At 44.3% G+C, this 27,225-nt stretch overlaps 1 protein-coding gene across 6 annotated transcripts in view; it reads left to right on the forward strand.

The window, feature by feature from the left end:
- RCAN2 (regulator of calcineurin 2) overlaps positions 1–23,562 on the forward strand; it is a 266,676-nt gene extending 243,114 nt beyond the window's left edge. For all 6 annotated transcript variants that reach the window (XM_080663342.1, XM_080663343.1, XM_080663344.1 and 3 more), the window contains 3 exons: positions 21–194; positions 2,286–2,457; positions 21,085–23,562. In XM_080663342.1, the coding sequence (XP_080519468.1) occupies positions 21–194; positions 2,286–2,457; positions 21,085–21,245 (507 nt within the window). In that variant the 3' untranslated portion in view covers positions 21,246–23,562. The remainder of the gene's footprint in view (positions 1–20; positions 195–2,285; positions 2,458–21,084) is intronic.
- The last annotated feature ends 3,663 nt before the right edge of the window (positions 23,563–27,225 follow it).

The raw sequence follows: 27,225 nt of genomic DNA on the forward strand, positions 1-27,225 counted from the left end.
TCTGTGTTTGTTTTGATCAGGAAAAATTTGAGGGTCTGTTCCGGACTTACGATGACTGCGTGACGTTCCAGCTATTTAAGAGTTTCCGACGTGTCCGAATAAACTTCAGCAATCCCAAATCTGCAGCCCGAGCCAGGATAGAGCTTCATGAAACCCAGTTCAGAGGGAAAAAATTAAAACTCTACTTTGCACAGGTAATTCCTACCAAAGGTAATCCGTTGGCTTTACATTATTGTTTGCCTTTTTCAAAATGTAAATGGAGCTCTTTTCTACTTTCACCTTGGTTTGTGGTCTATTGAGTCCACTGAGAAATAAACCTGTGTCACAGAGACAGCACAGAGGTTGAGAAGCAGGCTCTGAGGACTGACAGCCTGGGCTTTAACCTGCGTAAGTTACATAACCTGACTGGGTCTCCGTTTCCTCAGCTATAAGTGGGGGTGATGATATATGCATACTGTTGTTATAGAATTAAATGAATTATTGGATAAAGAAGTGCCTAAAATTTGGTAAATGCATAATAAATGCCAAGTAATAGTTGTAAAGAATGCTCTAATCACAACTACTCCTAACCTTCCTGGCAAGATTATATTTAAAACTTAAATTAGATGACTGTTTTAGTGGACTGCATACCTTTTCAGTGATTTACATTCATAACAAAAGTTTACAAACATATGGAAATTAATTTTGTGTTTTATTTAATCCAAAAGTAAATTCTGACTATTCCAAAAATAGATGGGTAGTTTTTGGCAATGCACACAGTATCCTCACAATACAAAATCAATGTCCATAATGTTCCATCAGTAGATATCCTGATCCATCTCTTATTAGTCAGTAAACATTGTTTCCAACATTGGACTCTACAAAGATGGTACCGTGAAAAGAACATACTTCGCTTCTTTTTCAGGGCTGAATAGTATTCTGTTTTATGTATATGCCACATTTTCTTTCTCCATTCATCTGTCAAAGGACATTTAGGTTGTTTCCATATCTTGGCTATTATGAATAGTGTGGCAATCAACATGGGGAGTGCTAATATCTTTTCAAGAGCCTGATTTTAATTCTTTTGGATAAATACCCAGAAGTAGAATTTCTGGATCATATTGTTGTTCTATTTTTAATTTTTTGAGGAACCACCAACAGTGTATAAAGATTTCTTTCTAATACTTGTTGTCTTTTGTGTTTTGAAAATAGCCAGTTAGAAAATTGTTAAGAGATTAGATCTCATGTTAATTGTTCTTACCACAATAAAATAAAAGAAAAAAGAAAAAGAACTTAGAGTTTGGCCTCAGACCCATGCTTAAATCCCAACACTGCTAATAACATGCATGATTTGTGGAAACCTCGGTTTCTCCATCTGTTAAAACCCCACTTGTTTCTTCAAAAAATTAAACATACAGTTACCATATGACCCAGCAATTCCTCTGCTAGGTATATATAGAAAAATATTGAAAATTGGTCTCGAACAAATACATGTACACATATGTTCATAGCAGCATGAGCCAAAAAGTAGAAACAACCCAAATGTGCATCATTAAGTGAACAGGTAAACAAATTGTGGTCTATTCATTCAGTTGAATATTATTCAACCATAAAAATGAATGAGATAGTGATACATGCTACAACATGGATGAACTTTTAAAACATTATGCTTAATGAAAGAAGCCAGACACAAAAGGTCACATATTCTATGATTCCATTTGTACATACCTTCAGAATAGGTAAAGCCACAGAGGTAGAAATCATATTGGTGCTTGCCACGCTCTGACTGGAGACAGAAATGGTAGCAACTGTTTAATGGGTATAGGTTTTCCTCCGTGGTGATGAAGATTTTTTTCGAGAGATAGAAGTGGTGGTTGCAAACATTGGGAATATACTGAGTGCCACTGAATTGTTTACTTCAAAATGGTTAATTTCATATTATGTGAATTTCACCTCAATTAAAAGAATGAAAAAGGAAGGAGGAAGGAGGCAAGGGAAGGAGGGGTGGATGTGGGGACCAGCTTCATTAGCATCATCTGGGAACATGTTAGCAATGAAATCCTTGGGCCCCACCCAGATCTACTGAGTCAGAAACTCCAGAACTCCGTCCGCAATGCATATTTTAGTAAGCTTTCCAGGTAATTCTGATGCACAGTAAAGGTTGAGCTCCACTGTTTTAAGGGTGAAATAAGATGATTGAGCACATGGTGTGTGGTAAGGAGTAATTATTAAGCTAAAAGTGAGGCCAATGTGGCACCTCTGAGCCATACTGAATCATGTGTCTTCATTTCTACTCTGTTTCAAAGGTTCAGACTCCAGAAACAGATGGAGACAAACTGCATTTGGCTCCACCACAGCCCGCCAAACAGTTTCTCATCTCACCCCCTGCATCACCTCCCGTTGGCTGGCAGCCCATCAGTGATGCCACACCAGTCCTCAACTATGACCTCCTCTACGCCGTGGCCAAACTTGGACCAGGTGAGCTCTGCGGGCCTTTTAAAAATATACATATGTTAGCTTTCCACCTGGGAAAGCTAAACGAGATGAACCACCTTGAGATCCTGGGCCCATGGTCACCTCTGCATTTCGAATGGATGATTGCTCTGTGTGGACAGTGAGAGGGATGATGGATGATGGATAAAGGTGAAGCATCAGGCTGGTTGCTGTTTAAGAGAAACTCAGGAACCACTTCTAAAATGTCTACGTGACTTCTTGATTGCAATGCAGATAGGTTAAGATTGGGAAAATTAATTCTTATGGGATCATGAAGTTATTTTCTCAGAACAAGCAACATGAGCTCTAGCAACTGGCATGAGGCTTCTCTGCTGTGCAGCCCTCTTTATTGCTATCACAGGTGTGCCCAGGAACCCTCAGTGACAAGACAGTTGCCTGCCAAAGCAAAGCTTCCAAGTCAAGAAGTTGGTCACAATAGCCTCAAACTTTAGAAACATCTTATGGCCACTTTGTTCCAATGTTGGCATATGTTTCTTGGATTCACTCATTTTCACTGCAGTATAGTATTCCGTTGGGTCAGTGGTCGGCAAACTCATTAGTCAACAGAGCCAAATATCAACAGTACAACGATTGACATTTCTTTTGAGAGCCAAATTTTTTAAACTTAAACTTTTTCTAACGCCACTTCTTCAAAATAGACTCGCCCAGGCCATGGTATTTTGTGGAAGAGCCACACTCAAGGTGCCAAAGAGCCGCATGTGGCTTGCGAGCCGCAGTTTGCTGACCACGGCGTTGGGTGAATAGACCATCGCACTTTATGCATCCATTTTCTGGTTGATGGACATTACAATTGAATCTACAATTAACATTCTTATACATATCTCCTATCCACTCTTCTGAAACTTTCTTTATGTTTTATACATAGAAGTGATATTGTCTTCAATTTCAGCAGATACTGCCATCTTGCACTCCAAAGTGTGTTTCCTGTATTATAGTGGAAAGGAAATGGATAAGTTCTTACCAGCATGCCTTAGTGTAGTCAAGAAAACATTTGGACCAGAGTCACTCACCCCAGAAATTTGCAGGTTTAATCATCACACATACACTGAGTTTTGAGAAACCTGGGTACTAGAGCGACCTGCTGTCCTGGTGTGCCCAGGACTGAGGGGTTCCTGGGAACTTTCAGTGCTAAAACCAGAAAATTCCCACGCAGAGCAGGAAAAGCGGGTCACCCACAGGATCCTCAGGCTAGGATGTGGCTAATTTGATTAATAAGCACTCCCTGCAAGAGAATTGCTAGCTGTCCCATGTGTGGCCTGAAATTTATGGGGCTCTCAGAGCAAGCCCTTGGGGGTTTCTTTGAAACCACCATCAAGTCACTCCGCTTCTGGAGCCTTTAACGTGGCCATCAGTTTCCCTCAGAGAGGCGCTGTGAGATGCTGATGTGTCTGATACAGGCTGATGAAAGAAGTGGTGTAATAATCAGGGAGGTATCTATGAAATGGGATTTCCTGGGAAGTCTAGTTCATATACAGACTTTCCGAATACAGAACCCTGAGATCACGCATTCCCCATCCAAAGAAAGGCCCATCTGTCATCTATGAAATGTCAAGTGTAGACTTTGAGTGTGCTCAGGTCAAGCCTTGTGGAGCAACTTCTCACAGCAATTCAGGACACTGCAGAGGCAGACAAGCACACCCCAAAATGGACCGATCAGAGCCGAGGTCCTTGGAGCTGCCTGTGTGACTCATGCACAGATTTTGACAAGAACACATTTGAACACTTTGTGCGGTTGATTTGAATGTCAACACACAGAGGTCTTCATAGAATCACTGAGGTCTTGGCTAGAGGATGTAGGAATCACCCGGCCAACTTGCATTTTACAGGAGGGACCCAGAGGCCCAGAGAGGGGGAGAAATGACTTGCCAATGGCAGGGCTTCCACCGCAGGGCTCTTCCCGTGTCTCTTTGCAAAGGAGGCCCAGGCCAAGTCCCACCTACTTTTAAAGAATATTTTTTTAATTTACTTTTAGAGAGAGAGGAAGAGAGAGAAACATCAATCAGGTGCCCCCTGCATGCCCTCTACTGGGGATGGAACCCAAAACCCTGGCATGTGCCCTGACCAGGAATCAAACCGAATCGCACTGGTGACCTTTGGTACATGGGATGACACTCAACCAACTGAACCCCACCAGCCAGGCCTCAAGCCAGACATTCTGACCAGCAGACCCCAGGGGCGTCTTGTCCACTCACTTGGAGCTGGTATTTCAATAAATCAAATCATTGTTCATCCAGCACAAGAGAGAATATTCATATGCAGTTCATGTTCACGAAGCCTGATGCAAAGACAAGATCAGGGTGAGTCTCAGGCGCCCTCATGGCTAACAGAGCTGAGTCCAGGTCTGGAGGGCACTCCCTAGGACCAGCGTGATGGAGGCAGAAGGGACGGGTGGAAAGGGAATTCCCCCTCAGCAGGACTACCCCCAGAGCCTGGCAGGGAGGAGGCAGGAGGAAGAATAAAATGGTCTTAAAGAGGTAGAAGAAAAAAGGAGGTCCTTTCTAAAGTTGTGAATAACTTATCAACAATGTTACAAATGCATTAATAGTGCTGCTAACTGATGAGCCTCACCTTTCCTTACCCAGCTGAGCGTATGTACTGTCTACCTTCTAACATGCCCTGCTGTGCAGAAATAGGAAGGATTGCTATCCCCACCTTATAGATCAGAACACTGAGCTGCAGAAAGGTGAACTTACTCACCTAGGTGACACAGCTGGTTGGTGGCAGAGGCTAATGTCAAACTCAGCTCTTCTCACTCCCCACCTGGCCAGATCCCAGGGGCTAGTACGGACACTGGCTGCCTCGAGGGGCTTTAGGCCTACTCTGATCGGACACAGGCAAAACGTTTATCCTGACCCTGAATTGACAGGCATCTGTAACACCACTGCCACCTCCAGAAAGCCTAACCCAGGGCCTGGCACGTGTGCAAATAAAGCCCTATGCACTATGTGTGCGAGAGCAAATCTGGGGGCCTCCTGCTTTCTAAGGATGACTGATCCTATGTGCCACGGAACAGCTGTAATTTGGATGTATTCCCTGGGATAGCTTTCTCTCCTTGACAGCAATCTAAGGCTATTTCTTTTTATTTAGTTTCCATTTGTACTTTCCCTGTGTCCTTGAAGCTCCTTCACCCCACACAGATGAATGATTTGTGTCCAGCAATGGAGTTGAAAACATCACAGAGTTCTATTAGAGGCCTGGGCCTCTGGCAGCTGTTTTAGCTGCAATGATGAGAGAGCAGGGCATCCTCCCCACCCACATCTCTGCTGTCCCCTCCCCTGTGAGGGGCCAACGTGAGGACTTGCTCCTTCAGTCTCCTCATGGCACTTTGCACAAATGCTCACTTCTCTTTATGGTAATTTTCCATTATTTCACTTACTGTGTTTCCTACTTTTTGAGGGGAAAATGTCTGTTTTACTCATTTTGATATCCCTGGCGCCTGATGGCACTTTGCACACAGTAGGTGCCCAATAAACATAGAATGAGTGAATAGACAGAGCGGTTAGCCTGCCTTGAGATAATTTCTTCACTGGCAAAGTGTTGCTTCCTTCTGGCTATAGCCAAACTGAGCCAGGCAAGCACTAAATTAATGTTTTCTTCAACGAGAGGACTTCTAGCATTTCCATTTTTTTAAAAATATGATTTAGTAAAATTCATTTTTAATCCTTTGGCAGAATCATTTCAGTAACAAATTACAGTTCACTCCGTGTTAAGGGATGGCTACCTCTGTTCCAGGAATGCAGAAACAAATTAGAATGAGAGCAGAGAAAAGCAACTCAAATGATCGAAGGAGTAGAGTTTTGCTTCTGCTTCGGAGGAATGACTAATAGTGCTAAATTGGTAGGGCTGACGAAAAGTAAGTCTGAAGACAGAGCATCCTGGGGCTGGGATCCAAGGCTAGACAGTACTCATGCTCCGGATCACTTCAGCAAACCGGCTGGCTTGTGGGAGCTGTGATTTGTCAGGCTGTCAAGGCAGGCAATGACGTGCATTAGTAAGACCCTTTCTTGGAGGACAAAAGTGAGAATGAGGACACAGGACTCGGCTCAGACAAGCAGGGGCAAGACTGCGCCCCTATTCTTTAAGGAAGGAACTCTGGCGACCCTGGTCCAGAATTTCCTGGAACTGTTGTAGGCAGCTGAGATGGCACCAGACTTGAGACCGTGGGGTCAGACTGGACCTGGGTTCAACAACCTGGGTACTTGATTTCTGGCTAAGAAAGAATTCAGAGCCAAGACTCAATCTATGAGAGAATATTTATTTATAAAAACACAGAGGGAGAAGTAACTCAGAGAAGAAATGGATTTAGGAAAGAAATTAGAGGCCAAGGAAGTGAGGACGTGCAGGGAGAGAGGGAGAAGGGAAAGGCTCCCGTGTGCCCCAGGGAGGGAGAGCGCTCTGGGTGCTCAGTCCTAAGGGTATTAAGGGTGGCCATTTTAAGGGCGGTCCCAGGGGAAGATCTCACTAGAATATTCAGCAGCTTTGCAGGTGTGTCCTTTCGGGGTCTAGGTCTCCACTGATTGATTGGTCGGCACCAGGGCAAGGGGTCATTATACAGTGTAGCTGATCCTGAGGTCAGCTGTGGGGTCACTTACCTGGTTTTGTTGCTTTTCTGGGTCTGGAGCTGAAATATAACTGAGGCTCTCGAAACAAGTATGGAGAGAACAGTGCAATTTCCAAGGGGTCCTTATCCACCCAAACCTGTGGGTGCCTTTGAAATCCTTAACAGAACGTTAGTTACAACATGAGACCAGGGCCACATAACACTGAAGAGGCATCTGAGTTCTGTTTATCACAGAGAGGGCAAGTTTGCATTCTGGGAAATATAAGAACACAGTTTGAAACATTCTTAACCAGTGTCCCCGTGACTGCATGTTCTGTTTTTGATCCAGGAAGTAAATAAACATAGAGGAATTAGGGGGAAAAAATTAAATAGCAACAATCACTAAAACATCTATAGAGGGCTTGCTGGGTGTCAGGCACTGTTCTAAACACATTATTATATTACTGCATTTAATGCTCACTGCAACTCTATGAGACAAGCATTGTTATTTTCCTCATTTATTCAGCTGGGGAATGTGAGGCACAGAGTGGTTGAGTAACTTGCCCGAGGCTGCACAGCTGGTAGGTTAAAACATGTTTCTCTGCCACTGGCAAGCAGCAGAAAGGATTGATCAAGCCACTGCCCTGGCCCTGGAGAGTAAACCCTTTGAGAAACCAGAGAGATCTCTTGAAGAGTAAAATTAATTTCTCCAGAAGAAAATCAAGATTATTGCCAAAGGAAATTTAAAAAATACAAAACAGCTTACACACTTGGTTCCTTCACATTTCAGTGCTCTGCTTACTGCCCCGCCCCACCCCCGCTAAAATACACCCACTGCACCAGCTGGCTGTTTCCATCTCTTGTCCAGAGGGACACAGGGATCAGAATTTGCCTTCCTCTGCTCTGTTGAAAGGACAGCCATCACCTCTATAAAACAGAAGCTTTCTGCATTGATATTAGTCCCCCTGGTGAGTTTAGAGAAGCCGGTCATTTAATAATGACCTGGGCAAAATAAGATGGGCTTTGACCAGTGGGAGAGTGGATCGATTACTTATTTTGGTTTATTGTCTAATACCCATTGTTCCTGACTCCAAAGAGAATCTGGTGCTGTGTTCTTTTTGAATGTAAAACAAAATATGGAAAACAGAAACCCAGCCCAGCAAAAGAAGCTTATCTATACCAATCAGCAAAAATGGCAAAATAGAGCTGTCGCTGCATCCAGCGGGTGGTAGACGGGGGGTAGGATGTGAAACGCCAGCACTTGTCTGCTCTCTAGGATGGCTCCCGAAGGTCGCATCCATTGTCACTGGAAATGCCTGGGGGAGAGATATGAAAAGTCATTGTCTGTTCCCTTTTTTCCCTGCTATTTTTAGCTCTTGTTAGAGAGATCAATTTTAGTTAACTGCAGAGGAAGGCTTAATATGGTGCTCGAGTTTCAAATCAAGTACATCTGCTATATTTAGATTTTGTTCCAAATTCCTCTCCATCAAAATATGCCATAGTAAAGCAATTTTGCCAGTTTGCTGCTTGGTATATATTGTTTCCTCCAAATGGAAAATATATTTCAGTCATTCATGTAACTTATAAGGAAGAAAAATTTTCTATCCCAAGCAAATAAAGAACATTATAACCTGATGAACAAAAAGATAGATACAGAGGCAGTAAAGCACTGAACAGACTGTCAAATTACAGCGGGAAGGCTGGGGAGTGTTGGGGAGGGGTGGAAAGAAATCAACCAAAGAACTTGTATGCATGCATATAAGCACACCAATGGACACAAGACCCTGCGGGGAGGGGGGGGGGGGATGAGGGCATGCAACAGGGGGCAGGGGAGGCTGGGGGAAGGTCAATGGGGAAAAAAAAGGAGATATATGTACTACTATATGTAATACTTTAAACAATTAAAAAATTAAAAAAAAAAACAAAGGAAGAGAAAATTTCGTTTTGAAAATATTCACGAACACCCCTGTTGTGGGTGCATCTGGTGTAACTGTTATAGAAGCCTCAGTTCTTGGTAAACATTTGCTAGTTTCTGATCATGGGCATGAAAAGCAAATAAAACAGCCAATCTCCAGTGTTCCAGTCAGTGCAGTCTCTTTGAGTCACTTCCCACCCAAGGGACATAGATTTCTGATCCTGGAATACATGCTCGTCATTTTCCTTTTGAAGAACTTTCTCTGGAAGAAATTATAAAGGAGGTTTTCATCTCAGCTTATATTCCACAATCATTTTCAATCCATGTTGAGTAGCAATATAAAATACTTCCTTTTGTTTTATTTCACAGGTATGACATGCACATTGTAGAAAAAATAGAAAAGACACATGACCAAAATTCCAAAGCACTCGCACCTCCCATAGCCACACCTGTGATATCGGGGAAGGTAGGACAGGGTGGCCGCTCCCAGGGTGGACACCTCAGGACTCTATGACGGAGCACACCAAGAGCTCAGAGCAGCAGCTTTCTTCTCTTATGTTGGCTACTTTCCTCTCGCCCCTGTGGACAGGCACACCTCACAGACTTCACAGGGCCCCTTGCTCCACTCAACCTCAACCCTGGCCTTCCCGCTTCCTCTCCCTCTATGGTTTCCTTAGTCTTTCTCCCCTTACCCTCCTCCTAGGGATCCACCTCTTTGTCGCAACCACTAATTCAGGTCTTCAGTCGATCAGTTGGCTCCATGAAGTACTTCAGATCCTAAGTAACACAAGTGGGAATGAAGACAAATGGCCACCCTAATCCAGTCTTAGAGGGAAACCCCCAGAAGATAAGCAAACTTTCCTTCATTGAAAGAGAGACCACCATTAGCCCTGGCTGGTGTTGCTCAGTGGTAGAGTGCCGGCGGCAGTGTGGGTTCTATTCCTGGTCCAGAGCAAAATAAGACAAAAGTTGGAGGTTCCATTCCTGGCCCCACTCTCACATTGATGTTTTTCTCTCTCTCTTTCTCTCCCCCTCCCCCCACCTTCCACTCTTTCTGAAAATCAATGGGAAAAATATCCTCTGGTGAGGATTAATAAACAAAAAGAAAGAAAGAAAGCACCACTTCTAACAAAACCACAGAAGTACTCTCCCCACCCCACCCCTGTCTTCATCTTACAAAGAACCCCTTCTGTTTTTCTGCTTTGGTGTGGGGCAGGACTGAGGATGTGGGATAAGGAGAAAGGCGTCAGTCATTCATGTCAATACTGTTTTCTTATTATTGGAAAATAGGTCACTAGACCTACTGAGGCAGGGAAGTCAATGGTGTGCCATATCCCACCTCATTCCTAAACATCAGAGCCAGTATGGTGATCATGCTTTGACTTCCACAGACCTCAATTGGAATCCTGGTGACTTGAACTATTTACTTCACCCCTCTGGGTCATTTTTTAATGCTCATTACTTGACAACTTGCCAGGTCATCTTGAAGGTGGAACAATTAATATACATAAAGCACTGAGTCCGGGGGCTGGCACATAGAACCAATCACATTCATTGCTCTGAGAAGTAATGTTTAGCTGGTGTCCTCAGAGAGATGTCTTCTCTGCCGATAGATGGATGAAGGTCTGTAAAGCACTCGGAGTAGTGTCTACCAGCCAGAAAGCACAGTGTGCAGGTGGTGGTGACTGTTACTTAAATGGGCCTGTTCTCTGAACTGTCAGTGAAATATTTGGGTTGGTCTGTGCTTTGCTTCATACTCTTTGCACCAGGCGCAGCGGGAGTTCTTCCACAGAAACAGCAGCTGCACAAAGGAAAGGGAGAGAGTTGTGATTGATCCACTCTCAAGTCTACCCAAAACATCTTTCTCCAGGCCCTGTTAAAGTCAAATATGGGCTCATGGAAACACAAAGGAATCAGAGGAAAAAATTTGCAAAGGACTTTGCTCCCTGGAATGTTCCTTTCTCCCTGCAACATTTCTTTTAATCCTAAATCCCTCTTTCTACATCTACTTAGAAAAGACGTTCTTCCTTCACTCTCAGATTGAGGTTGTGAACAGGCAGCTACCAAATAACTGTGATTTTAAGTATCCACTAAGTCCCTCTGCCATGGAATACCTCCTCCTCTTTTTTCCCCCTGTAGCTATAAATGAAGCTCCAACAAAAAGAGAGGTATTTCTCTTGCTTTCCGATGATGATTAAAACTCAGGATATGAATTTGAAAGTTTGAATCCAGACTCTATTTTTGAGTACCTATTTGACCTTGAGAAGCTTTCTTAACCTCTCTTTGCCTCAACTTCCTCAAGAGTAAAGTCAGCCCTGCCGATGTGGCTCAGTGGTTGAGCATCAACCTATGAACCAGTTAGTCACTGTTGGATTCACAGTCAGGGCGCATGCCCGGGTTGCCGGCTCGAACCCCAGTGTGGGGCATGCAGGAGGCAGCTGATCAATGATTCTTTCTCAACATTGTTTTTATCTTTCTCTTCCTCTCTGAAATCAATATATATATATAGTTGTTGTTTTGTTTTGTTTTCGTTTTAAAGAGTATGCCTGGCTGGCATGGCTCAGTGGGTGAGTGTCAACCTATGAACCAGGAGGTCACAGTTCGATTCCACATGCCTGGGTTGTGGGCTCAACCCCCAGTATGAGGCATGCAGGAGGCAGCCAATCAATGATTCTCTCATATCACTGATGTTTCTATATCTCTCTCCCTCTCCCTTCCTCTCTGAAATACATATACATATAAAATAAAAACATAATATGCTAATTAGACCGAATGACCTTCCGGGCTGTGAGGGAAGCCCGGGTCCCGGGTGCCAGAGAGAAGTGGGTGCTGGCAGCTGGGGGAAGGAAGGCCTATTCTTGCACAAATTTCGTGCATTGGGCCTATAGTATATGTATAAAGAGTAAGATCAGGTTGTTGTGAGCATCAAATGATGTAACCCATCTACATCCACATGTCCAGCCCTGTACTTCGTTCTCCCTTTTATTGTCACTTGGTTTTCAAACTGGATCCTAGTCTTCTATTAAAATCTAAGTGCCTATTGTAAGCTCTTTAACTTGGTGTTTCTAACTGTGATATTTTGTAACTGAGAGCTCTACACATTGCAATATATTTAGCATCTTTGGGCATCACCTGCTAAATGCCAGTATCCATACCCTATGACAAAAAAAATAAATCCCCATCACTGCCCTGGCTGGTTGCTCAGTGGTTAGAGTGTCAGCCCATAGATCCAAGAGTCTTGGGTTTGATTCCTGGTCAAGGGCACGTGTCTCAGTGGTGGTTCAATCTCCGGTCCCTGTTGGGTGCGATCGGGAGACAACCAGTCCATGTGTCTCTCTCACATCAATGTTTCTCTCTCTCCCTCTCTCTCTCTCTCTCTCCCCCCCCCCACACACACACACCCTCCTCCTTCCCTTCCACTATATCTAAAAATCAATGGAAAAATTTCCTTGGGTGAGGATTAAAAAAAATCCCCACCACTTTTTCAGATACTACTGGGAGTGTGTGAGAACCACACTAATTACACTTCAGGAGTATTTATCAGGTGGTGGTCAAATGTGACAGAGACATAGAGGCAAAGACTGCCTAGTAAAGAGCCTGAGGGACCAGTGTGGAGCAGACAGAAGAGAGAAAAAGAAGGAGGCAGTAGAGAGAAGTGTCACTGCTTCCTACCACCCCTCACTCCCACCACTCCCCCCCCCACACACACACTCTCTCTCTCTCTTTCTTTCCTTCCCTTTGGAAAAATAGGGGGAGACAATACTGCAAGTAGATAACTTAAAAATACTGCTAAATAGCATATCTGGATGGGAGGAGGGTGCAGCTTTGTAAAACTTTTGGGGGGAATGTTTTTCCCTATAACTCAGTCCTTCTCTTGAGGAACACTAGGCCCCAAACAAACCAGCATTATCCCTACCAGGATTGAGAGAAGATTCAATATCATGGCAAGCAAATAGGGGCCGATGCCGGGGTAGAGGGAAGAAAGGGCAAGTGCTCCTCCCGCCTCCCTTTCCCTGTTCCTGGCTTGTCACTCTCCTTCCCACCTCCCCCCGTTTTCTGAAAGCTGGATCCGTACCAGGCACGTCTTCTCTGCAGGTGACAGGGAGCAGTCACCTGGGCTTGGGAGCCTGGTGGGCCTTCCTCTCCCTGCCAAACGTGAAGTCCTAGCCCGGCACTGAAAGGAAAGGAAATCTAAATATAAACACCTTTCAAGCACATATAACTCTCCCCTCAGTGTCTGTGTTCCATCTCACCAAAGGGAAGTGTATTCAGTGAAACTAACACACACAGAAATGCCATTGAACTTATTCTGTCAATCAAGACCCATGCTCCCATTTTCTCTTGAGAAAAATCACATTGACAATAAAAACATGTGGGAAGGGCATTGCAGTGTCTTTTAAACATGACCAAGCCTGCAGTGGTTTAATATTAGAATTTCCATTTTTCTTCTCAATCAAATATAGAGGGCTCTTAATCCCAACCAAGGTTGAGGGCTCGGCGCAGAGCCCAGCCCAGTTCTATGCTCAGGGTCCCGTTGGAAATGCCCTTAGCACTTGGCTTGAGAAGTTGTCACCCATTCTTAACATTCCACATAGATTATAACTCACACCTGCTTTCCCCCTGTTTGGATCAGAGCTCACCGAGGGTTAAATAATAAGTCAGATGAGCTCCATAGTTCCAGCTTTGTTCTTGATGAAAGGCTAAAGCTGAGACTGTGGTTTAGTTGAGCGACAGCCTGGGCTTCCTAACGCTGAAATCCAGAGCCATACCATTTTATTCACCCTGTCATAGAGACAGAATGTCACACTACCTGCCCCTCAAACCCCCCCCCGCCACACACACACACACACACACACACACACACACACACACACACACACACACAGAGCGCTGTCTTTTCTGCTGGGTTTAGCACCGAGCTGAGGGCAGAGCAGAGCACAGGCCCTATGCAGGTGGGGATGGCTCAGAGAAAAATGTGGGAGAGGGTGAGCTGAGCATTTTCAGCTCTTTTCCCACAACGTTGACCATCAGGTGTTGCTTCTCTTCCACCGGAGAAGAGCAAGCGAGGGGCCAGGGAGAAAGGTCCCGAGTGGTGAGCTCAGGGAGCTCCCGCCACAAGCAAGGACTCACTGGAACTGGGGAGCTATCCACTCTAGCTCAGCACCTGAGCAGGAAAAAGAGGAAAACACTAAAAGGCAACTGTAGTAGCTTAGCTTGCTTCTGAACAAAGAGGACTTGTATAACCCATGACCTACCAGTTGCTACATAACAAATTACCTCAACATGAGTAGGATTTAAAACAACAATCATTTATTTTGCTCACTGTTGTGATATTTGGGCAGAGTTCAGGAGACAGCTCCTCCCTGCTCTGTGCATTGTTGTGGGGCCAGTGCAGCCGGGGACTGGCCAATCAGGTTTGCTCACATGGCTGCTGGCTGAGAACTCAAGAAGGTGGTGGGTCAGGGACCCTGGTACCTCTCCATGGGCTGCTTGGGCTTCCTTACAGCATGGAGGTGAGGTGCAAGGAGTGAGCATCCTGACAGAGCAGGCAGAAGTGCCTGGCATTTTTGTGACTAACTCAGAAGTCACACTGGTTACTACTGCTATAATGTATCAGTCAAGGCAGCCATAAAGGCCTGCCCAGATCTGAGGGGAGGGGACACAGTGCAAAGAGTCCTTCATGAAGGATTGGCAAGGTTCTCGAAGAAAAATGCTGGGCAGGAAATATGACCATCTTCGCAAAATACAATCTGCTACTACACGTAACTTTCCTGTTGAGAATTCACCTTTGCTAGTAATATGAAAGATAATAAAGTTAAAGCAAGAAGGAAACACAGAGCGTCTTTTATCAGAGTCCAAAGTCACCATAAGAGATGTAGATTAGCTCAGTCTGTAATTTATAGTCCTTTTCTTTTTATAATGTATTAAGTGTTGTCTTTTGAGAAGATTCATTGTCAAGGACACCATGCCTAGAAACAATAGCAATTAGCCAAACAAAAAGAGGCAAGGTGCAAAAGGAATACATACTCCTTCTTTTGCGAGAGAACCAATATTCACTAAAAATATGAGTTGCAGGGAAAGCGTATTAAAAGTAAAAGTTAAAACGGGTTCCCTTTCAGTACAGTCTCTTGTAGAACATGAAAACAGTGGGAATAACGGGAGTGGTTATGAGCAAGTTCTTGGAAGCCAGACAGAGTTTGAGTTTGATTGAATCCTGGCTCTGCCATTTATTACCTCATTTTCCTCCTGTGTGATCTCATTTTCCTCCTGTGTGAAGAAGACATCACTGTAACTATTTTCTCTCTTTTCCGCATCCAGTGTGGCTAGAGAGCAGGTCCAATTCCTGAGTAGAGGTGGCTGGGGATTAAGAAATAAAAGAAAGAGACAAGACACAGAGATAGAAAGGAAAGCTGGGGCCAGGTGGACTGCTGCCCTCTTCTGATGGAGAGACAGTGACCCAGAGCCAATACAGAGTGTTTATTTTATACCCCCAAATACCAGGAAGTTTCACCAAAAGTCAAGACAAAGGAGATTATTTGCATTCTTTTTTTTTTTTAATATATTTTATTGATTTTTTACAGAGAGGAAGGGAGAGGGATAGAGAGCTAGAAACATCAATCAGCTGCCTCCTGCACACCCCCCACTGGGGATGTGCCCGCAACCAAGGTACATGCCCTTGACCGGAATCGAACCCGGGACCCTTCAGTCCGCAGGCTGACGCTCTATCCATTGAGCCAAACCGGTTTCGGCTATTTGCATTCTTGAGTAGGCCCGAGTCCTATTTACTCCTGGTGCTTGACTGGATTTACATATCAAAACCCACTTCCCTACACCTGGGCAAAGATAAGAGTCAATGCTGAGAACACATCTGCCTTTTTGGTAAGATATGTAACCAAGACGTGGCTTTGCCTGTCGCCTTGGGTTCAGCTGACAGTTATTAAGGAAGAATGCCCATGTGCCTTCCCAGGCTCTCTCTACACATCACAAAACCCACATTACAGAACTGCTGCCCTAATTAAATATCTAATTTATGTGAAGTACTTAGAGCTGGGTCTGGCAAGTGCTCAGTAAGTGGTTGTGATGTTTAAGGCAGACAGCAGGTTTCTATGACCTAGCCCTGAGAGCATCCTGAAAATAAGGCAAATACCTGCCCTTCGGCAGTTTTCAGCTCAGGTGAAAAGCTAGAACTTACACAAGTTTAACTACAGGAGGAAAATCATGTGCGTATATATGCCAGACACTACACAAGTAGGTCTTCAATGGCCCAGCTTGGTACCTTCATAAATCAATAGCATATTTATTGAGCACTTACGGGCACCCTACACTGCAGCCATCACAAAAGGAGGTTAAGTCCTGGCTTCAGTGGTTTGAAATAAAAAACATTCCCAGATAAAATAATGAATAACACAAAAGGTGACCTAATCAAGCATTATGAATATGTGGTTCACTCTATCTCAGAAGAAGAAAATCAGAGATCTCATTAAAAAGGCAACTTGGAAATGGGTAGGAAGAGAGGATAAAGGAGGGAAACTTACCAATGAGTAGAGAAGGAGGCAGTGGTCAAGAGGAAAAGGATCATTTAATTTTGAGGATCAGAATTCATGGAGCCCTACTGTTACCTGGAATCCAGCAGGGTCATCATCCATCCCTTAGTGTTGTTTCCAACAGTGGCTTCTCTGAGCAAAAGCTCTTTGCCATTAATCAGCTGCTTCATTCTTTAACTATTGTCAAGTGTAACTAGATTCTTTCATCAGATTGAAAACCAGCAATTATTTTGGAGGACAGGACTTACCACAATATTGCCTTAAATAATCATATCATGCATCTTGGGAGGGCTGTGTAAAGGATTTGACACATAATTCTTTATTTTGTAGGAGCCCACAGATATGGTGTCATCCCCACTTAACTGGTGAGGAAAACTGAGGCTTAGGAATGTTGTATAACACTCAAACTCAACACCACTATAAGTGATAAGGTGAAGTTTCCAAATGTTTTTAGGAAGTGTATTCTGGCAGGGAGATGACTTCCTGAGGTGAGGAACCAGCTCAGATTCCTCTGGGTGGGAGGAGATGAACCACAAATAGGTCATTGCAAGCAGGATATGTGGAGGGAGCAGATGGGAAATGTTTCAAAGCGATATTCAATGATGCTTGGTGACAACTACAGTGGATCAGAGAAGGAGTGAATTCGAGGATGACTGACTTCAAGGATTGGCATCTAGAAGGCTCTAAGAGAAATGGGATCGCTGGGAAGTAAACATAGATTGACAGGGAAATGCATCATTCTGCTTTAGGCATGTGAGTTCGGAAAAGAATAGAAGACTTAGATGGAGATGGCAATACGTCAAGATGCAGGTGTGAGATCAGGCTGAGGTTGGAGCTTCTTACAGGGACGGGAATGGGGAGCTCATGCTGTTCCAGAGAAAGAATCTTCTGAGAAGAGCAGCGGATTTGTCAAGAAATAAAGCAAACCTTCACCTTATGCCTGCTGCACGTTGCCGTGCTTTGCCAGCCTCCTGTGCAGGTGTTACAGAAAACCGGAATAAATCAAGCAATGCTCAGAGAGTTTGGAGTCACACTTTATTCACCGTGGTGGGCTCAGAGAAAATGAATTCAAATTCTAAGCAAAGCTACAAGCAGAACTTTCCTTTTTATTAAAGAAGCAGCCCTATGAGTGCTTAGTGGTTATCTCGCTGGTGGCCTTGAAAACAACACAGTTCTATCCAATTAAAAAATACACCTGGCATGGCATGAGAGTATGGGCGTATCTAGTCTCTGGCCTACAAGGTCAGACAGCTAAGTTTATCTTCCTTATTATTCAAGCAGGATAGAAAGCAAAGTTATTTTTTTAGAATAAGAGGCTGTCTAAAAAAAAATAGCAGAGAATTTCAAACAGTAGTTTTACAAAATAGGGGTTAGCCTTCTCACAGGGTGCCATTTTCCCTGGAAGAAGTCATATGAGGACTTGTCCTGGGAGGCACTGATGCTCTAGGAAGGTTTCTCTGCCCCCGCCCCCCCTCACAAACGTTTCTTTATTAGGAATCTGAGCAGTCAGATTTCTGCTTTACTACACATAAATACAGTATTATCTGTATTATCAGCCCACCCTTAACACATCTGCATTATGTTGATATTTACAAACTGTGCAAAATCATACTGATTATGTCAGAAAGAATTCAAGAAGAGGCCAACTCATGGCCCATTCACCCAAGAAAGCATGATGGAGAACTTCCCGGGGCACTTGGACCAACAATCAACAACACATTTCTCTGTGATTGTGCCAGAACACATCACAACATCCCCAGCCACCTCATCAGCACAGGAATTCCAACTCCTCCCTCCTGAGGACAGGAAGCAGACCGTGGTCACCTCCACTTCCTCCAGACGTGCAGAAATAGGGATGCTGTCCGCAACCTGTCTCCATCCACTCAGGAAAAGAGGAGACAGAACCTTGGCATTGATTTTGAGCAGTAGCCAAGCCTACATCAGTGTCAAAGGCCTGGATGAGAATCTAACTTTTGACCACGTGCTGGAGGATTGTGCATTTGTGTGTCTGGGAATCTGTTTCATGGGGGTTATTGGAAATCCCTGGCCAACGCATTTTTTTGGAGGGGCGGGGGGCAGAGGGATTGATCCCGGTCACCTTTCTGCTCACAGGGGAAAGGACAGTCTGTAATGGGAGGACTCTGCTTGTCCTTTACCAGACTGACTGCCATGTGTGGCCCTGCCCACTGTCTGGGGCAGGACCTGCCCACCCTGTGAAGACAAGGTCCCATGTCCCCATGCAGGGTGACAGCATTGAGATCATTCCTCATGCTGCAGGAATAAGCTGAAGCCCAAAGGGAAAGAGAGGCCAAAAGAAAAAAAGAGAGAAAAATTCAACCCAGCAAAACCAAAGCTATTTCTTTTTATTTCATGGGCTCTCAACAGCTGTTTAGCTTTGCTGGATTTTGACAGTAAGAAAGTTCCCAAATTTAGAACAGTGAAATGTCAGAGTCAGTGGGATCACAGCAGTGAACTCTCTCTACTGCCAAGCGATCTGACTTTGGTAACTCAACGTGAAAGTCGCCCTGCACAGGATGTCCCCCAACAGGATGCCCTGTACAGGGTGCTTGCCCCTCCATCCCGAGTGGGCCCCCAGTACCCCTAGACTGAGGAAGGCACCCACTTTTGAAAAGTAAACACATTGCAACTAGAGGGGTCTTTAGGGCTTGTTCTTTGTGCAGGGCAGGGCAAAGAAGTGATCTGATCACAAAGCTAGCTTTATAATGTATATTTTACTACTATTTTTTTAAAAAGCTAGCTTCTTACCAGCAGATGAGGAAATGGGCAGCGTGTCGGTCATCCCCTGGCCAGGGTCCCTGTGCCACGCCTCACCCCCACAGTCTCCACGCTCACTCTGCTATGGCAGTCTCTCCTGTCAGTCCCACCTCCTTCTTCCCCGTGTCACAACCAGCAGGGCCATGAAGGGGACTTATGCGACTTCAGCGGCCACCTGTGTTTCTTCCCAAGGCACTGCTCCAAACGTGCGAACCTTGAAGAAACCCTCCCACAAAACAAGAACCACCTCATTTGGTTGCTCAGGCGTCCTTTCTTCCTCTGTCTCCTGCTTGAGGGAGTCCCCATTCAGAGCTGTGGGGTGTTCCAGCAGGAAAGAGAAAGTGTTGGGCACCCTGGACACAGGGAACTCAGTCACTTTTTGCTGATGAACTTAGCATGAGAATGTCAAAGCTTCATTAGCCTGATGGCTAGGAGTGGCTGCAGGGCTGGTCTGGATCCCTTGCTTCTGTTCATTTATGCATCCTCAGCATCCCTCATGGCACTGCCCTCCACCTGTGCTATTGTCAGTCCCCAGTGAAAAACCATGATGCATGAGGGAGGGAGGGAGGGAGAGGGGGAACAGGTTACATGCATGCCGGTGCCCTCCCAGGACCACAGCCGCCTGCCTGTCACAGGAAGCCCTGTAGCAGTGGAGCACCTGGGTGTGCGAGCACCAATGCAGATGTCACTAAGTGAGATGTGCAGGTTGCATTCTCACACTGGAAAACTCTTTTGAACAAGTACCTGCCGTTGGCTGCCAGGTGCTTGCGAACCACCATGCAAAGATGCCCCCAACCAGGTCTGCCCACCCTGGCCCACAGCCTTTTCTGCACCTTTCAGATAAAGGCAGTTCATGTAGGTTCCTCTCCTTAGCAATATCTGAAACGGTCCTTCGACTTTGGGATTTTGATAAAAATGACAAAATTCTTTAAGGACAACAAACACATTTACATGAGCTCTGAGTAGCATCTGTATGTACACTACAGCCTTTTAGAGTTACTTGCTCCTTACAATTTGGTATCATAGTCCTTGATATACATTTCCACCCAGCACTTACCATGGAATATTGTTCGCAAATGCCACCACTGGGCTGTGCTCTTGAGAAAGGCACAGTGTGTGTGTGTGTGTGTGTGTGTGTGTGCACGCGCACTTTGTAGCTTTTATAACTAGCAATGGGCCAGACCATGGGAAATGCTCAACCAGTACCAAAATGAAAAAAGACAGACAGGAAGCCAGTTGGCTAACAGCAATTTGATTGTAAGATGGGCAAGTTAAGAATGGCAGACTTTTATGACTAAAAGGGACCTTGATAGTCACCTAACTCAGTTACCCAGTCACTACTGCAAATCCCAAACAAGCAGCAATCCTGCCTTATTCCATCCTGGGGCAGCTCTTGCTATAGGACGCGTCCAGCTGGAACACGTAGAGACTACTACATCCAGGAGGTGAGAGGGTGAAGTGATTGGCTCATGGTTACACAGCAATTAGCAGCAATGTTGGGAAATGGAAGAGAAACTGATAACTCACTGCCAGACCCATTCAGTCCTCACCACAATCCTCTGGGAGATCCTGCCATGTTGACCCTTGCAGTTGAGGACCTGCAGCTGCGAGAGGCTGAGTGGCCTGCTCAGTGTTGTAGTTGATAGGTGGTCAGTCTGGGATACCGTGACTGATAGATCTCATTCCATTTTCCAAAGCCTCCAGCGATGCCTGGGTAAGATCCCAGGTTTCCTGAGACTGTAAATTCTTCTTCTCACTGCCTAACCCAACCTCACCAAAGAACCTGTTTCTCACCCCCTGCTCTTCTCACTTTTCAGGAGAGAAGTATGAGCTCCATGCAGGGACTGAGTCCACCCCAAGTGTCGTCGTGCACGTGTGTGACAGTGACATAGAGGAAGAAGAGGACCCAAAGATTTCCCCAAAGCCAAAAATCATCCAAACCCGGCGTCCCGGCCTGCCACCCTCCGTGTCCAACTGAGCTCACCGCTCCGCCTCGCCGATATGTCTCCTCTTTTTCATGCTTTCTTTTCTCAGTTGTTTGTCGAAAAAAAAAAATGCCTTTAAATCACTGGGTGTTTGGTTGTTTGAGATTCCTTCCTTGTAATCAAGCCTCTCAGACAAAAGGGCTAGGAAAGGTGATATGTTTCCTGATCATATCATACCATCAAGTATAATCCATTATTTAGAAGGTTCTAGAAAATAAAGTAGTATTTTCTTATTAAACAATCAGCACAGCCTATATCTTCATTCTCTCATGGTGATACAAGCGAGAGATATCAGTAAAAATAGCACCTGTGTTGTTTGTGAGCTATTTCAGTCCCAGTCCTGATGTGTGTGTTGTTTATTCCCGGCCACTGAAGTAGGACCATAAGTAAACTTGAGTTTGACTGCATGAGATATCCCTATCTGGTCTCACTCAGTCCTCTTCATCCCGACATTCCCAGGACATGCATGATCACCAGCATTTACTTTCATGATTTGAGGATCTACTATTAACTCACAGGTTGTTGGCAGCCTGCCATGTCCTATCTAGAGTAGTAAAATTATCAGCATCGTCCAGCTCAACAAGTCTGGGTATAGTCACTGTTTTGAGTCAATACTTCATGGCTCTGTTAAAATTCCTGGAAGCAAAACTGAGTTTGGTCCCAAAGATATTCCTCAGTAGATTTTGAACTTCCATATAGAACTTTCCCAGCCTCTGTGGGGAGGCTTGTCCAGGGTGATAAAGACCGATTTCAGACAAACCTATTTATTACAAAAGTTTCATGGTGTCTGAACGATTGTTTTTCCTCTTTGTATATTTGTACAAATGTTTCAGCTGTGCTTTTAAAATCTGGATGTTTTTTATTTAGTGATTGTTCAGCCATTTGCTGCTTTAAAACATAATATGTGCATTGCTTATGAATGCATTCATAGACTAATACAGATAACCAGATAATATTACACTCTATTATGGATAATGCTGAATTTTGAAAGGGCACAAAACTTCTCATGCCCGTGTATAAATGATTAGCCAACATCTTTGCTATCTAGACCACTTGTTTTTAAATAAAGTGAAGATGCTAATGTCAGTTGTAGACAATTTGGAGGAAGCTAAGTCTCCAGAATGTAGCACCTGCTGAGCATATTAAAAGGTGAAGGATGATAAATGTATGCCGATCCTACTCATGCAATGCCCATATTGCTCAAACAATTACTTGTTTTTGTTACATGTGATTTTTCTATTTCTCTAGCCCAAAGTGCATTACAGAAGATACACCTATAGAACCATTTCCTTCTGCTCTATGTGCCAGGCCTCATCTACTCCTGTACATTAACGAATTACTTTTGATGCAAATGCCAATTGTGACGGAGTGGGGGAAATACTTTCAGTACCCAAGCCTCAGAAACACACACAAGAACAATAACTCAGCCAACTGCTAGAAGGATTGTTGTGGTTTTTGACTAAGGTGTATGTTAGTTTTATCAGAAACTTAAAACATAGACTGATCACTCAGAAATTCTAGTCCGTTCTACTGTGAATATAGCAATATAGTACTGGACACAGGATGGGTGAAATTGAGGACAGCATTGCCTGTAAAGTCCTGAGTTTCCATAAGAAAAAAAAATGAAGGCTCCTCTTAAAAATAAAATCTGAGGAGTGTATAATAAGCAAGTGCTTTGACTTTCCTTTGCTGTGGAGATTTTTGGTTTTTCATTAACAAATGAGAAATTAGACTGAATAGTGAAGAAATGCCGCCCTCTAGTGGGAGAAATAGAAATTTTGGCCTCAACCATTTTGTGCTAACTCTTCTGTCATCTGCGGGTTGTTTGACTTTTTATGCTACTCAGAATTTCCAGAATGCAGGTTCTAAAGAAATCTGGGTGAGAGAACATATTTGGAAATGAATTTTAAGTTAAAAAACAGATACACCAGACATTTCCAACCATATTCAGTATAAGTTGAAATGACTGGTCTGTGTAGTCATGAAATAAAAGCTCAGTGGAGTGTATGACCTAAATGGTTAGTCTTGGTGAACTTTATTGCAAAGTGTCCATGTGAATCTGTCTCAGATCAAGTAATTCTTTTCTGTGATTGGGTTTGGGGAGGGGGAAGCGTGGAAGCTCCCAGCACTGTGAGTCAGAATTGCCTCAGCATTTCCATGACGCACATTATGCAAACCTCTTTCGCACTATTTTAAGTTTGAAAAGTTTAAATTTGGAGGGGGAGGGAGAGATTTCCACCAACTGAATCATTTGTGCACGTGTATAGCTCAAAGAGCTTAGACTTCAAATATACCTGGTGAATGACTCTGGGTCCATGTGGTGTAATTTCTTTGTTGTCTGCCTGAGTTGACTATTTCTGAATGGTGATTGTGGGGGAGTGCAATTCAACCTATAGTCTAAGTCAGGGGTGGGCAAACTTTTTGACTCGAGGGCCACAATGGGTTCTTAAACTGGACCGGAGGGCCGGAACAAAAGCATGGATGGAGTGTTTGTGTGAACTAATATAAATTCAAAGTAAAGGAGCGGAGGGGAGAGCAAGAGAACCCTCTGCTCTTTCAGCTCCGCGGGCCGGATAGAACAGCCGAACGGGCCGGATTCGGCCCGTGGGCCGTAGTTTGCCCACGGCTGGTCTAAGTAGTTACCAAGAGATGAGATGAACGCATCTACATTTTCCTCATAGGAGCAGAGGGTGAAGCTGAGCCACCTCATGAAGGAGGAGGAATTTGAGCAAGGCCTGGAGGGATGGGAAGGGTTGGGCTCTGCTGAGGGCAAGTGGGAGAGCCCCATTTTATTGTCATTATTCTACTTTTTTGGTCCTAAATGTCATTTCATGTGTACTAGGACCCTCCTTTAACAGTTACCCCACTCTATTCTTTCATGTAAGACACTATAGGAGACCCAAAGTGAGCAAAATTTGTCACATACAACACAAAATCACTTTCATTTAAAAAAAATGATGAGGACATTGTATTTCATTAAAATTAACAGCATCTGTTCATCAAATTACACCATTATGACAGTGAAAAGGAAAGCCCAGACTGGGAGAAGATATTTGTAATACATATAGTTGTTAAATAACTCATACCCAAAATGTTAGAGGAAAAAAGTTCTACAGATTAATAAGCAAAAGATAGGCAATTTATTTATTTTTTTACAAATGGTCAAAATACTTAAATAGTCACTTCACATATACTGGCAATTGATGCATACAGACTGATACCTAAAATACCTCTATGGACCATAAACATTATAAAATGTTGGCGTGGGGGAAGGGCGTGAGCTGGGAGAGGAATTGAGGCAGAAGAAAGAGAGAAAAAGAGAGAAACCAAGATGGCGGCATAGGTAAACACCTAAACTGCTGCCTCGCACAACAATTTCAAAACTACAACTAAAAGACAAAATGGACATCATCCAGAACCATAGGAAGGCTGGCTGAGTGGAAATTCTACAACTAGAAGGAAAGAGAAAAGCACACTGAGACTCAGGAGCTGCCGAAGGCAAAGGTACAAAGGCACACGTGCGCGGAGAGGGCTGGCAACCAAGTACGCAGCTGGCTTTCTCAATTGGGAGGGAGACACAAGCTCCCGACTGCTCTGAACTCCAGTTCTGGGTGAGACTGGAAACCCAGACTCATACAGGGAGAAACTGGACTGTCTGGCAGTGGGTGCAACTCGAGAGCAGCTTTCTTTCAGAGGAGCTTGCAGTGATTACTGAGGGACACTGAGACCCAGGGGCCTCTTAGGGCAAGGCTGATGGGAAGCCATTGCTGTTTGCTTTGCCCTGAGATCCCGCCCCAGAAAGCCATTGCTGTTTGCTCCACCCTGAGACTCTGCCCCATCCAAGTTGAGCGCAGAGGCTTTTGCATATGAATGGCCTGGTCCTTTGAATTCTAAACTTACCTAACAAACTGCAGCTGAGTCAGTGAGACCCAGAACATCCAAAAGAAGGCCCAAGGCCCCACAGCAGCTTGCATTGCTTCACAGCTGGGCCTCATCTGGGCACCTCAAAACCCCAAACAAAGAAGAGGAATCTGCAGATCTCTCCATAGCTCCTGCTGGGTGGCCTCAGGCAGAGGCTAAATTAGCACCTCCTTGGAGATCCAAGAACCAATGTACCCAGAGGTCAGAGTGGGACCATCCAGATTACAACTCCTCAGATCCATAAGGGACACACTCGGGGGGCAGACTCAGTGAGCACCAAAGCCCCGCTAAAGCAAGTCTTGTTTCATAAGGGTGTCTCCAGCACAGAAGTTCTCCCAGCGTAGACACAGCTGATCCTCACAGCCAATTGGCCTGGAGGTCAATTCCTCCCAGTGATACCAACAACAATCAAGGCTTAACTACAACAAGACTGTGCACACAGCCCACAAAGGGTGTCCACCTCAGGTAACTGGGGAGCCTGAGCCACTGGGCCCTATAGGACACCTACACACAAAGCCACTCTATCAACTCAGGGAAGCAGCCAAAATGCGGAGACAAAGAAACAGGTCACAAATGAAAGAAATGGAGGAAAGCAAATGACTGGATATAGAATTCAAAACCACGGTTATAAGGTTTTTCAAGAATTTTCTAGAAAAGGCCGATAAATTTAGTGAGACCCTTGAGGATATGAAAAAGGACCAACTAGAAATTAAGCATACACTGACTGAAATAAAAAATAATATACAGAGATCCAACAGCAGACTAAAGGATCGCAAGAATCAAGTCAAAGATTTAAAATACAAAGAAGCAAATAACACCCAACCGGAAAAGCAAAAAGAATCCAAAAATATGAAGATAGTGTAAGGAGCCTCTAGGACAACTTCAAGTGCACCAACATCCGAATTATGGGGGTGCCAGAAGAAGAGAGAGAGCAAGATACTGAAAACCTATTTGAAGAAATAATGACAGAAAACTTCCCCCACCTGGTGAAAAAAATAGACTTACAAGTCCAGGAAGCACACAGAACCCCAAACAAAAGGAATCCAAAGAGGACCACACCAAGACACATCATAATTAAAATGCCAAGAGCAAAAGACAAAGAGAATATTAAAAGCCGCAGGAGAAAAACAGTTACCTACAAGGGAACATCCATACGACTGTCAGCTGATTTCTCAACAGAAACTATGCAAGCCAGACGAGAGTGGCAAGAAATATTCAAAGTGATGAACAGAAAGAACCTACAACCAAGATTACTCTACCCAGCAAAGCTATCATTCAGAATTGAAGGGCAGATAAAGAGCTTCACAGATAAGAAAAAGCTAAACGAGTTCATTACTGCCAAACCCATATTATATGAAATGCTGAAAGGTATTCTTTAAGAAAAGGAAGAAGAAGAAAAAGGTAAAGATAAAAATTATGAATAACAAATACATATCTATCAACAAGTGAATCTAAAAATCAAGTGAATAAAAAATCTGCTGAACAGAATAAACTGGTGAATATAATAGAATCAGGGGCATAGAAAGGGAGTGGACTGACAATTCTTGGGGGGAAAGGAGTGTGGAGGGTGTGGGAAGATACTGGACAAAAATTGTACACCTATGGATGATGACAGTGGGGGGGTAAGGGCATAGGGTGGGGTGGGAACCGCGTAGAGGGGAGCTATGGGGGGGGAGAAGAGGAACAATTGTAATAATCTGAACAATAAAGATTTATTTTTAAAAAAACATAAAGTGTTCAACATCATTTCTCGTCAGAGAAAGGCAAATCTCCAAGGGGTACACTTCACACCTATCAGAATGGCCTAAATTGAGGATGGGGAAATATAAAGTGCTGGTGATGCTATGGAGCAAGGCGGAGCATAGCTGGCACCACCACCTCAGAACACTGGCGTATCTACTAAAGCTGAGCATGTAGCTGCCTTGGAGCCATTCCACTCCAGGACTTACATTCAGCAGACATGAGTTTTCACAGCTACCAAAGTAGTTGTACAGTAATATCCACCGTAGCCTTGTTTATGATAGCCATCAGCTGGATGCAGCCCCAATGTCC

This window comes from Plecotus auritus (assembly GCF_963455305.1).
Source record: "Plecotus auritus genome assembly, chromosome: 4".
In the NCBI taxonomy this organism is placed as follows: Eukaryota; Metazoa; Chordata; class Mammalia; order Chiroptera; family Vespertilionidae; genus Plecotus; species Plecotus auritus.